At 42.7% G+C, this 13,051-nt stretch overlaps 1 protein-coding gene across 1 annotated transcript in view; it reads left to right on the top strand.

Annotated features, from left to right (window-relative positions):
* LOC146194849 (uncharacterized) overlaps positions 1-12,744 on the top strand; it is a 32,207-nt gene extending 19,463 nt beyond the window's left edge. The window contains exons 4-5 of the mRNA XM_084596652.1: positions 9,267-10,361; positions 12,156-12,744. Of these exons, the coding sequence (XP_084452778.1) occupies positions 9,267-10,361; positions 12,156-12,316 (1,256 nt within the window). The 3' untranslated portion in view covers positions 12,317-12,744. The remainder of the gene's footprint in view (positions 1-9,266; positions 10,362-12,155) is intronic.
* The last annotated feature ends 307 nt before the right edge of the window (positions 12,745-13,051 follow it).

Here is a 13,051-nt window from a genome sequence, read left to right as displayed (position 1 = left end):
ATAACTCGACTGAATCTGCTTTGCTTAGTATCAAGGAAAAGCTTATCAAAAACATAGAAAATCATCTGTACACATTAGGTGTTTTTCTAGATTTTAGTAAAGCATTCGATTCAATTAAACATGATATACTTCTTAACAAACTGCCATTTTATGGAATACGAGGGGTTCCACTTAAACTATTGCAGAATTACCATTCATGCCGCTCTCAGTATGTTGTTGTCAATGGTTTCACCTCCGAGGTAGGGTCAATTTTAGGACCTACCTTGTTTCTTCTGTACATTAACGACATTGTATCTCTACCAGAAACTCCTCCTATCATCCTTTACGCCGACGATACAAGTGTATTTTTTTCAGCAGAAAACTTAGACTCCTTAATTCCACATATAAATCTATGACTTGAGAATTTATCTGATTGGCTTATTGCAAATGAGCTAGCATTAAATGTTGACAAAACAAAGTATATTGTGTTTACTCCAGTTAACAAGGCTGTTCATATTAGTAATGAAGTGATATTTCAGTCGCGACCACTAGAACGGGTTTCAGAAATCAAATTTTTAGGCGTTCAGTTTCAGGAAAACCTGAGTTGGCCTTGTCATGTTCGCTTCATTAAACGCAGTGTTGCACAATGCATTGGTATGCTCAATCGGTTTCGTTTACTGTTGCCTCGTTATCTCCGGCATCAGCTCTATTTCAGCACTGTTCACTCGCGGCTACATTACTGCCTGCTTGTATGGGGCAGCACTTCGAGGACAAATATGGAAAGCCTCTATATATTACAGAAGAAAGGTGTCCGCTTTATTGAAAATCTATCACGACGTGACTCGACATCAATACATTTTAGGCCAAATCGAATTCTGGACATTGAATCATTATTTAAGCTGCGATTGTCAGAGGTTGCCTTTTCAGATTTTAAAAGCAATCCAGCACTATTCATATTCAAATATACAAAACATGAGCCACATTACGAATTTAGGAAAACCATTTTTATCAAGAACAACTGCCGGACGAATTATGGTAGACAATTATTCAGTTGGCAAATTCCTAACCTCCTGAACCTCTATCCTGACCTGATTGATACCATGAAAACCTGTTCCTCTCTGCCTGCTTCCGGAAACAGGCAAAGATTTTCTTCTTTAGTCATTTTCTTCAGCGAATGCCACGTGAATAAGTTTAAACCAGCTGGCGTGTGTAAGCAATGCAATGTTCGCATATTATACACTGTTTGGAAGATCAAGTTCTTCTGGAATGTCTTTCTTTTCGCTCTGTCAAATTAACGTGTCTGTATGTATTATTTTTTTGGAACAAAGTTTTTTTTTTGTCAAGCAAACCTATCTGTGGGTATTGTTTGTTTTGTAACAAAGGTGTTTTTTTTTCCTATGTATATATTGCAACATGAAATCGTTTGCTGTGTTCTTGCTATGCTCCAAACTTGCTGTGTTCTTGCTGTGTTCCAAACTCTGTCTGCATGAATGCAGGGTGTCTAGGGCCCAGTCAGGTGACCACGCGTGTCACCTTTAGCCCTCTTCACCCAGACAGTTTTGTCTAAATCAAATAAACTCAAACTCAAACTCAAATAATGATTGATGACCTAGACAGGAAAAGTAGAAAGGTAGGTTGAAAATCAAAATGCAGGAGGCTAAGGTAATGTTCAACAGCTACGGAGAGGAGCAGCAGTTTACATTAGGTAGCGAAGTGCTGGAAGTAGTGTACTTAGGAGAGGTAGTAACCGCAGATCCGGACCATGAAAAGGAAATAACAAGAAGAATAAGATTGGGATGGAGCGCATTTGGCAAGGACTCGCAGATTATGACAAGCAGCTTACCGGTATCGCTCAAGAGGAAAGTATACAACAGTTTCATCTGATCTGTACTCACCTAAGGGGTTGAAACGTGGAGGCTAACCAAAAAATTTTTACTCACGTTGAGGACAACCCAGAGGGCTATGGAACGAAAAATGGTAGGGGTAACATTAAGAGATAGGAAGCGTGCGGAGTGGGTGAGAGAAATAACTCAAGTTACTTCTATTCCCTTGCAATGTTCATTGGTGAAACTGGATGGTATCTAACAAAAAGACGTCAGGAACGCAAAATAAATCTAAGGGCCACAAAACACAGGAGGAGTGAAAAACATTATACACAATGGAGGGGCTTCTTAATCTCTTAAAAGTTTGCGAATATTCGCTCACGTACAATACTTGCACTTTATTGCTTACCTTTTGAAGCTCTGTTTTTTCTCGAATAGTTTTTATCGGAATCCTCCTAACATACCGTTGCGCAAAGAATAGGCTACATGAACATAAAGCGGTACTTCAACCGTACGAACGCGCCTTCGTGGCCTACGGGTAGTATGCTTGCCTCGCAATTCAGAGATTCTCAAAGGTTTGACTTCCCTCATGCTCCCATCTGATTGTGTAGCCATGTTGGAAGCTGTCACATGGTTGTATGATGTCGCTCAGGCCTGATAACCAATTAGCGCCTTGTCACGTCATCTGCCATCAGTGAGCGCTCCTGGAAATGCTCGATTTTTTGTTGACAGCCAACAGTGACGAATGACATTTTTTTATAGCAAAGCTTTCAACATTGTAGCATTTAACACCGGAACACCTCTAGAAGGTTGACAGTACAAAATGTCGTGGCCTCAAAATTTTCATATAATGTTGTCACTACCTTCTCGATGCACCCGAAGGAGAAAATCTGGTCTATTTTAAATGACAGATATTGTATGAATAATTGCTAAGAAGGAGGCCAGAGGATGAGATGGTTATCTGCCACATACATGTGATTTCCTTTATCTTTATTGTGTTGTTAATTGCAACTGTTTTTTTTTATAAGCTGCTTCGCGGAACAACATCTTTACTTGGCAAGTGCTTGTGTTTGCGTTTGTTTCGCATCTCATAAATATTACTACAGCACTTTATCCCTCACTAAGAATGAGCTCGATTTTGAACATTTATATCTCTAATAAATGCACATTTCTCTTTTCCGCTGCAGAAGTTTTGATAATTATCACATGCCAATCACCAATATTTGCAGCGCACATGCCCAATTTACCTATAATATCCCACACCGCGGCGATTTGGGTATGGATAAATGCCTCACCATGGTGGCAGAGCGCTTAGGGCGCCGAGCTATTGAACACATAAAGTCAAGCTCGGTGGCCGTACTTCGACGGAGGAAAATGCATGTGACCTTGTGCTGTACGCGTAAAAGACTCAGATGGTCAAAACTATCGGTAGCCCTCCGCCGCAACGTGTCTCATTGCTTGAGAGGCTTCGGGAAGTTATGCCCTGTAAAACGAAACAGAACCATTGTATGAAAGAAAAAACAACTCAAAAAATGACAGCACCCACTAGTTCGTGAGTGAGCAACACACCGGAACCACCCAAGTCTGTCAGTTACCTGAAGAATGAATGCCTCTCCTGATCCTGAAAGCAAGAAGCAAAATGCAAATTAAAAAAGCTCCCTATGTTTTCCTTAGCCTCGCCGGCTGCTGGCTTCATTTCTTGATGTCTCCGTGAGGAGCCCCTCATTTCAAACTTCATTTTCTCCTAGATTTAGAGTGTTTCTAAAAATACTCAACTGAGTGAGAGTAGGGGAAAAGCCAGGCTATACGGCTGCTGATATATTTTCACGATTTTACTGAGTACGCCTATAATCACTCAACATTGACTAATTATTCACCTTTTCTCGTTATATGACAACAATTGTAAATAGTGATCATGTGTCCAGTATGTTTTCCAGTAACAATAGTGAATTCAAATTGTCATGTAAATGCCCTGACTTGCCCTGGCATTATGCAGGAAAAATACATAAATTTTTAGCTCTTGTCGTTTGCTTCGTCGATGACTATCTAGTAAAAAGGACGTTGAATAATCCTCAGCAGGCGGCTTTCCTCGAAACCTGTATCCTGAGAATGCAGTCATCGTATTCTTAACATCATGCTTGTTAGGAGTAGAAAGACTGTCGCCTTCCTGGTCACGACGTTGTTCGGGTACCTCCAGATAAGGTGTTCATTATTTGCGGCTTCTTCTCAGGTTGTTGTGCTGTCCACCGAGAGTCGTCTAAAACCTATTCATGCGGATAACAAGTGACAGAGTAAATATAATGGCGAGGAAAACACTGGTACCGAAGACATGAATGTAAAGCTTAGATGGGTGATCATTACTGTTAGCCCACTAAATAGACACGGCGAGGTAGGATTTATTTTTAACTCTGCCCTGACGAATCTGTGTCTGCTATTTTCGGTTTGGACCAGATGGCATAAAAGGAACAAAGGCTTCCCTGCCTGGTTGCCAGCTTTCCGGAAAGGACCCTAGTGAAAAATCCCGTATCGCGACAAACGGGTTTGAACCGGTCCTGTATTATTCCGTATAAATTTGATACCGGTGTGACCAGTCCTATATGAAGCTTAAACGGGTTTATATCGGACAGGTCATGTCCGGTATGAATCTCAAATCGGACGGTCCAGTCCGGTATCGAGTTAATACAGGGCAGACCATTCCCGGTATGCAGCTTATACACGACATCCCAATCCGGTATTGATGTGAAACAGGGCGGACCAGTCCTGTATGAAGCTTAAACGGGTTTATATCGGACAGGTCATGTCCGGTATGAATCTCAATCCGGACGATCCAGTCCGGTATCGAGTTAATACAGGGCAGACCATTTCTCGTATGCATCTTATACACGACATCCCAGTCCGGTATGGATATGAAACAGGGCGGACCAGTCCTGTATTGACTGGTCCGTACAAATCCGGACAAATCCGATATGAATGAAACTGATACGGGACAGAGTATTTCCGCTTCTCAGTACAACTCGGGCGGATCGTGAAGCTCAGCCAGGACGACCACGTCGGAATATGCCTTCACGCTAAATAAGCATGAAACCATATATAATATACGTTAAAACTTTTCTGTATATGTGGAGTACGCGTTGTTTCGTACATACCTAGAAGATATGAAGCCGTGGATGTGTGCGCTAGCAAGTATATACATGCATCGCGTTTTGTTTTTGTGCGTGCAACAGTCGCTGCAGCTTGTACGATATTGCGGTGCATCTTCATAATCTGCGACTGAAGATCTGCCACCTTCAACGCGAAAGTGCAAGCAAGAACGTAGCGGTTCGTTAGCGCGGATAAAATACGCTCGAGAATAAATGAAACATCGCTGACCATCGAAACATGCACAGGTCAGGCGAATATCAAGAGTCGCTTCCTCAAGTGTTTACGCATGCAAAACACTTGGTCAGAAGTAAATTCATTGACGTCGCGGCTCCGCTGGCAGCAGGTGAAGCTAAAACAAGCAGTATTACAAGTGTTGGTGCACCGCATATATCTATATGTAGCAAAAATTGCATGCGTTCGAAGACGATGACAAAACACATAAGCACTAGTAAATTGTGACATTCGGAGGTTTGTCTGCAAGAAAGCGATACATTGTAAAGATGCGGGACGCGGATAACCCTTCGTGATAGCCAGGAAAAAGATGCAGCGTGTTTCAAGGGCGATCGTTCAATTACGACCACAAATTCTACACCCTACAAAAATACACAAACTACAAAAGAGCAATCTCGACTACATAAGTAGATATATAACCACCAACACCGTGTCCTGCTGTGGTGTAGTTTTTTTTTTCTTTATTTCCTGACCGAGGACGTACACAAAAAAGACACATGTGACATCAATAACATGACAAAATAAAAGATCAAGCATTGACTTAAAGCTTCGGCCTTCCTTAGCTAAAGTTGTCGGATTAAAAATCCCTCATATGTGACAACCCTTCAGAAATAACCAACCATTCTGACTCTAGCTTTAACGCTTTCTGTTCATCCCCATATGCCCGTGGTTAAAGTGCGTGCTTGCAGGCCTAAAAGACCGAAGTTCGAATCACATGCAATTTTTTTTTTCCTTTTCTATTTTCTTTTTGTTTCTTTTTCTTTTTTGCTTTTCTTTTTTTTTTCTTTTTCAAATGTAGTAGTGTTATGTATTATTCAGCCTGTATCAATTAACCAGAAACCGGACGAACACGTCATTTCTGGAACTGATACCGGGCAGAGTATTCCGCTTCTGAACAGAAGCCGGGCCGATCGACGAAGCTCAACCAGAATGACCATGCCGGACACGCCAGTGCACTAAATAAGCATGATACCAAACATCTTATACAACTGTTCTGTATATAAAGGGCGCGCTTCGTTTCCCAAATACCTCAAAAATGCGAAGCCGTCGAAGTGTGCGCTAGCAAGCATATACGCGCGTCGCGTCGCTTTTGCGCGTACAACAGTCGCTGCAGCTCGTACGATCTTGCGGTGCGTCTTCATATCTGCGACTGAAGATCTGCCGCCTACAACACGAAAGTAGAAGCACGAACGTATCGTTTCGCTAGCGATGACAAAAACTGTTCGCGAAAAAATAAACAAACATCGCTGACCATCGAAAGATGCGCAGATAGCCGCACACCGCGCGACGCGTTCTCGAATGTTTACATATTGAAACCGATCAGTCGGAAGTGTATTCATTGGCATCGATGCTCCATTGGTAGCACGTGAAGCTAAAACACCCAGTATTACAAGTATTAGTGCAGCGGATATCTCTATGTAGGAAAACTTACAAGCGTTCGTAGACGATGAAAAACACATCAGCACTAGCAAATTATGATATCTCGAGGTTTGCCTTCAATAAAGCGATGCATTATAAAGATACGCCACATTTGTGAACCCTCGTGATAGCCTGCGAAGATATTCAGCGTGTTTAAAGGGCGATCGGTGAATTACGGCCACAAATTCTACTGCCAAGGAAAATATACAAGTACGAAAGAGCAAAAGTAGCTACATATACTGAATAGTAACCACTGTAACCATAAGCCGCCGTAGAGTAGTTTTTTTTTTTGGTTAAGGTGCCCGTCTGGAAACCATAAGGACCGAGGTTCGATCCCACATTCGGTACTAAATTTTTTTTTATTTTTTTCATTTTATATATTATTTTAAATATAGTCGTTTTATTTTATATTGTCGCATGCTTTTTCCACCCTGGCGACGCGTTTTTTTTTCGGGAAACGAGGGCCATCAACCATACAGGCCATTCCCGTATCAGAGCTCCGCGCGGTTTCATTCCGGACTTTCCAGGGCAGTACAGGAATTTGCTGAAATAGCCCCCAATCCTGTATCCCAGATCCTGTACAGTAAACCTGTATACGATTTCCTGTACGAATTTTATACAGGATTTTTCAGTAGGGTAGCACGAGCACTTTGCCACAGATTTGGTTTATTCTGCTCGTGGTCGCCAGGAATGGTATGACCGGCGCCAGCGTGGAAGAGGGAGTTCTTTAAAGGCAGTTTTGAATGCGGTCCAAGCTGTTTCGACATTTCTTACCGCTTAAGCTAAAATTCTCCGTCTTCCAATGTTCCAGCTAACAAAACGCAGAATGCATATCAAGAAGTTTAAATCAGGTTTACTGTTGCGATTCATATTCACTGGATAGCGAATAAGATGCCAGACATATAGACTTGTTCGGCTGCGATTCTCGTTAATATAACCGTAATACTGATGAAGGTAGAATCGCTAATAGAATCAGGACAACCTTAGACTGCAATCAAGCAAAGGATCAAGCAGGGTTTCGGAAAAGGTAGTCTACTATCGATCATATCCATACCATCAATCAGGTGATAGAAAAATGCTCGGAATATAACCAGCCCTTATACATAGCATTCATTGATTACAAAAAAGCATTTGACTCAGTTGAAACCTCGGCGGTGATGCAGGCATTACGAAATCAGGGGGTAGGCGAGCCGTACGGGAAAGTGCTGGAAGATATATATAGTGGCTGCACAGCAACCATAGTTCTGCATAAAGAAAGTAACAAATTTCCCATAAAGAAAGGTGTTAGTCAAGAAGACACAATCTCCCCAGTACTATTCACAGTTTGTTGGAGGAAGTATTCATAGACTTGGAATGGGAGCAGTTAGGGATGAGGGTAAATGGAGAATACCTCAGTAATCTGCGATTTGCTGATGAAATTGCCTTGCTAAGCAACTCGGGGGATGAACTGCAAATAATGATTGATGACCTAGACAGAAAAAGTAGAAAGGTAGGCTTGAAAATCAATATGCAGAAGACTAAGGTAATGTTCAACATCCTCGGGAAGGAACAGCAGTTTACATTAGATAGCGAAATACTGGAAGTAGTAGGCGAATATGTCTACTTAGGACAGGTAGTAGCCGCAGACCCGGACCACGAAAAGGAAATAACAAGAAGAATACGATTGGGATGGAGCGCATTTGGCAAGCACTCGCAGATTATGACTAGCAGCTTACCGGTATCGCTCAAGAGGAAAGTATACAACAGTTGCATCTTGCCTGTACTCACCTATGGGGCTGAAACGTGGAGGCTAACCAAGAGAGTTGTACTTAAGTTGAGGACAACCCAGAGGGCCATGGAACGAAAAATGGTAGGGGTAACATTAAGAGATAGAAAGCGTGCAGAGTGGGTCAGAGAAATAACTCAAGTTACCGACATTCTAGTAGAAATTAAGAAGAAGAAATGGACATGGGCAGGACATGTAGTGCGAAGAGAGGATAACCGATGGTCGCTGAGGGTAACAAACTGGATTCCAAGGGAAGGAAAGCGTAGCAGGGGGCGGCAGAAAGTTAGGTGGGCGGATGAGATTAAGAAGTTCGCAGGGGTCAAGTGGATGCAGCTAGCACAGAACCGGGTTAAGTGGAGAAATATGGGAGAGGCCTTGGCCCTGCAGTGGGTATAATCAGGATGATGATGATGATGATGACGACTGATGAAGGCGTGCTTTTGTAATAATAAAGCCGCATCCTTAAGTTTAGATTACCATTTATTCTGAATTTATTACCTAGCCTGCTATACCTAATAGACCCGAAGACTTGAAATGAATTTTTATTTTCCTCTCTCGACCAAACTGTGCTCTTGGAGAAACTCTGAAATCCCTTATGCATCATTGCTCTATTCTTTGCAGTGAACGTCGAAAACAAATTTTTAAACCATACCACATCTGCTCTATATATTTTCTACACTATCCATAATAGGCGCCTCACTCCAATTCCGCGGCTTCATAGCACATTATTTGACATTTCTCGTTCCGTACACCTCTCTCCTCCGTTGTTTCTGATCCCATTCGCAAAGTAGCAGCCCAGCGTGTCTGTAAAACATGCTTAAATTTCCTTTGATTTTAAAAACAAGATTACCCCCTCTTTCTCTGGCTCTGTTGCTAATCGTACTGTTTTTTCTTTCTTTCTTGCGCAGGTACGGGGTGTGGAGCTTCGATTATATCTTATACGGTGTACACTATGTTGTATTTCGACAAATACAGGGCCACCGCTACCGCCTTCAAGTATATCGGCTGGGCAGGGTCTGGACTTGCGGGTCCTTTGGTTTTCTCAGTCCTTGCAGACCATTACGGCCTAGGAGGCAGCCTGCTCATTGGAGCAGGAATCACATTTCACGCAGTGCCAATAGCGATGACCCTTCGACGTCCTCAACAGCTCAGATGCAAGGCTGTCAAGCGCTGTTTTCGGAATAAAGCGATCAAACATATAGAGCACCGGGTGGAAGAAGAAGGCAGAATCACTACTGGGGGTGGCTCTCAAACAGAAGAGCAAGTAATGTCGCAGAAAGGATCACCTACCGAAATGCAACCGGAATTCAAAACATCCGGCAGCGATTGGTGCACGTGTAAGAAAGAAACGTCGGCAGTGCGACCGACGCCGGTTACTCACAACCAAAGCTCGGACGTTTCTTTTGCCGGGGGTGGGTTTCCTTATATGTCGAGCGGGACTAATGACAACAAAATCGTTCTAAATATAGCACCACCATCGCACGTTCATATGGCTAGGAGGCAGCCGCGGTCCGATCAAGAAACTAGAGATTCCTTGAGACAGCTTACCATATTTTGTGAGCCTGCATTTTACGTGCTCTTAGTAGTCTACGCCTTCTGCGACTGCGCCATCTCAATGCACACGACAACCGTTGTGGACTACGGCATGGATAAGGGATCTCCCTTGGACAGGGCGAAACTTGTACTCACTTATAACGCTGCGGGTCAGTTCGCGGGGAGGACACTCCTACCGCTTGCCTCGGACAACGTCAGCCATAGCCGATGCCCCTTCGCTGTCGTCTGCTTCGCCTGTGCTGGTGCCTGTTTGCTAGCCATGTCGGCGATGGAATCGTTCCCTGCATTCGTGGCTTTGAACATGCTCATCGGAGTGTCAGAGGGATTTGTGACATGCATCCGAAGTGTGCTGGTAAACGATTACCTTGGAGTCGACCGGTTGCCGACATTCTTCGGAATCCTTGGCTTGGCGCTGGTTCCACTTTCTTTAAGTGGGCCTACTGTGATAGGTGAGAAGTTCACAATTACTCCACCTCTTGATAAGGGACACTAAGTAATAAGATATACTGTAGCACTTTCAACCGCCTGAAAAACTTTATTCCCTGAGTTAATTCAGCAATTGCCGCTTATTGTTTCAGGAGGCGATGAAGACAGCTACAATGAATTATTGTTGTCAGTAAATAATTGACGCTTTCCTAATTAGCGGTATGCTGACGTTATTCCGAAGAAGCAAACATTGATGTAAGATGAACGTCATCTATAAAAATCTTAACTTTAAACTCTAATGTACACACTCAGATGTAAGTACTTGTTGCTGCAAGTGGAAGTGTGCGGCTCTCTAAAATAGCCTAATTGAAAGTCGTTCAGTGAATAGGTGTCGGCGCATGAGCCAATTGTTTTATATTTAGGCTTTCCCGGCCTCTATTTAAGTGGTGTTGTAAACTGCAGATTGCCGTAGTCTATCCACAGTGTCCGATTTCTGTTTGGCGGCTCCTTTTAAGGCTGTGGCTGCAATAACCTATGCTATGTAATTTTATGAATATCGACGGAAATCTTCCCTGTAGAGGCCTATTATAGGGTGACCCGTTCTGAACTGAAAAATGTATTTCCTTTAGCACGCCAGGTATAAATCTGTAATGCAACTAGGATATCGAAAGCTTCATTTACCAATGAAAGTCTCAACCATATACCCTTTGCATGCTAGGAAACAATGCAACTGGCGCACACATGTCGATGCTTCAACCGTCCTGATCTAGTAAGCGTACATCATTGAAGTGTAGGTTCCTCAGTGATTTTAGCGCTACCTTCTCCTAGCAAGCCCTTTTAGTGTTTCACACACATTCTTGGTGCCGCGAAGTTTTATGCAGAAAAAGAAAGACGATATATCTCAATTTATCTGCTTTATTTTGCTTTGTCACACTCTACAGACTCCTATAGATTAATGGTTTCATTTTACAAACTACCAATGTCTTATCTGAATAAAACATTAGAATATTTGTGTGTGGTGTCTTCGGCAAATACAAATGTGTCAAAAATAAATGCACAAAATTAGAGTTGAAAATTACTGATCTTCACCTGGAGCATCTTGTCTCAGCGCCAGAATAAACGCTCAGGTAATAAAAAAATGGAAACACCTCAGCGCCAATATCGCTATTAACGAGGGCTACGTATTTTCACGTAATGGACTTGGTGTCTTTGATCACCCAGGTTGCTTTTTTGTAAAGTATGAGCAGCAGCATTAATTAGAAAATGGATTCTCCATAATGTTCTTATGTGTGTTGATGAGGCGCTTAAAATGTCAACTTACTGGGAATCGTTTGAGCGCAAAGCATTTCGTGGAAGTGTTTCCAAATGTGGCACGCCAATGCCTGTATATGTGTACTAACATATTTACCACAATGAACAATTTCGATAAGATAAGTGCTGCTCACGTATAAAGTGCACAGCGTATTAGGCCAGGTGCAGTGTTTGCCATCCCCACTAAATTTATATTGATGAGCAGAGATTGAGTCGGCGTAGGCGAGAAGAACACAATACATCCAGGGAGAGATTTCTGCAGATAGGTATAAAAGCGACAGATTTCGGGAGCCCGGCGAAGCAAAAGGCATCAGTTTCAGCTGAATATTCTTCAGTTAAGCATTCGGACTATCAGTGACTGAAAACAAAGAAAGGCTTCGGAAGCGCAATTTGCAGGAGGCATACAAAATTCAGGTAATAATCACTGGTGCGAACAACAGAATTACATTTCCGCCTTTTGTAGCCTTTCTGATTATTTATATTAAACGCACTAATATTACACGCAGGATTCTTTCGAGACACCCTTGGGTCATACAACAACTTCTACCGGATGCTCGGCGCCATGAATTTGTGCATCGGTGTACTCCTCGTCACCCTGGTGTTGCGGGACAAGAGAAGACGAAAAACCTTTGATCTGGCTCCCGCAGTGATCAGGGAGAAAGATTAAGACAGGCAGCAGCTCCCTTTGCCGCGGTGCCTTTACACTTTGTGACGAAACAGGACGAGGATTGCAGCGACAGACGTGAGAATGGTAATGGTCTGACTCCTGTGAAAGAAAGTAGAACAGCGCCGTGCGACAAGGATGATTCCTATCTTAAAATGAAATAATGCATTTGGGTAATTCTATTCATTTTTCGTTTCATCGGGCCAAATGCGATAGTCTCTACGGGCACCTCTGAAATGCATTGGGTTAGCTATGTATCAGTGTACAAGAACATTATGTGGAGCAATTCATTGCGAAGATTCTGTAGAGTCTACGACAGCATTACCACACTCTACAATCATTTCGGCCATTCAACTTCGCCTTAATATTAACAGAGAGCTCAACCCAACGCTCGTTTCGGCCTGCGGCGGCGCCAGTTTGTGTAAACGTGCATCGTGAACAGAGCTTCGCAATGACATGAATGCGAAAGAAGCCCCTTATATCTCAATCTGACGAAAAAACTTCTCGTTTGCTCTGTTTGCATGCATTCAGATAAATTGAGTTAACGTTAGTCATGGGTAGCCATGAGTATTTTCATAGTCATGGTTAGGCATAGTAACGCTTAGACATAATCAGTCTCGGTTTTTACAATCATGGCCATTTGGTAGTCATAGTCATATTCATAGTTATTCAGTCATTGTCTTGAATGATAATTAGTTTTAGGCAGAATGGTTAGTCAGTCATAGTCATGGCAATAGA

This window comes from Amblyomma maculatum, chromosome 3 (assembly GCF_055883805.1).
Source record: "Amblyomma maculatum isolate TAMU_Amacu chromosome 3, ASM5588380v1, whole genome shotgun sequence".
In the NCBI taxonomy this organism is placed as follows: domain Eukaryota; kingdom Metazoa; phylum Arthropoda; class Arachnida; order Ixodida; family Ixodidae; genus Amblyomma; species Amblyomma maculatum.
Note: the sequence above shows the minus strand (reverse complement) of the source record. Positions and strands in the feature narration are given on the sequence as shown.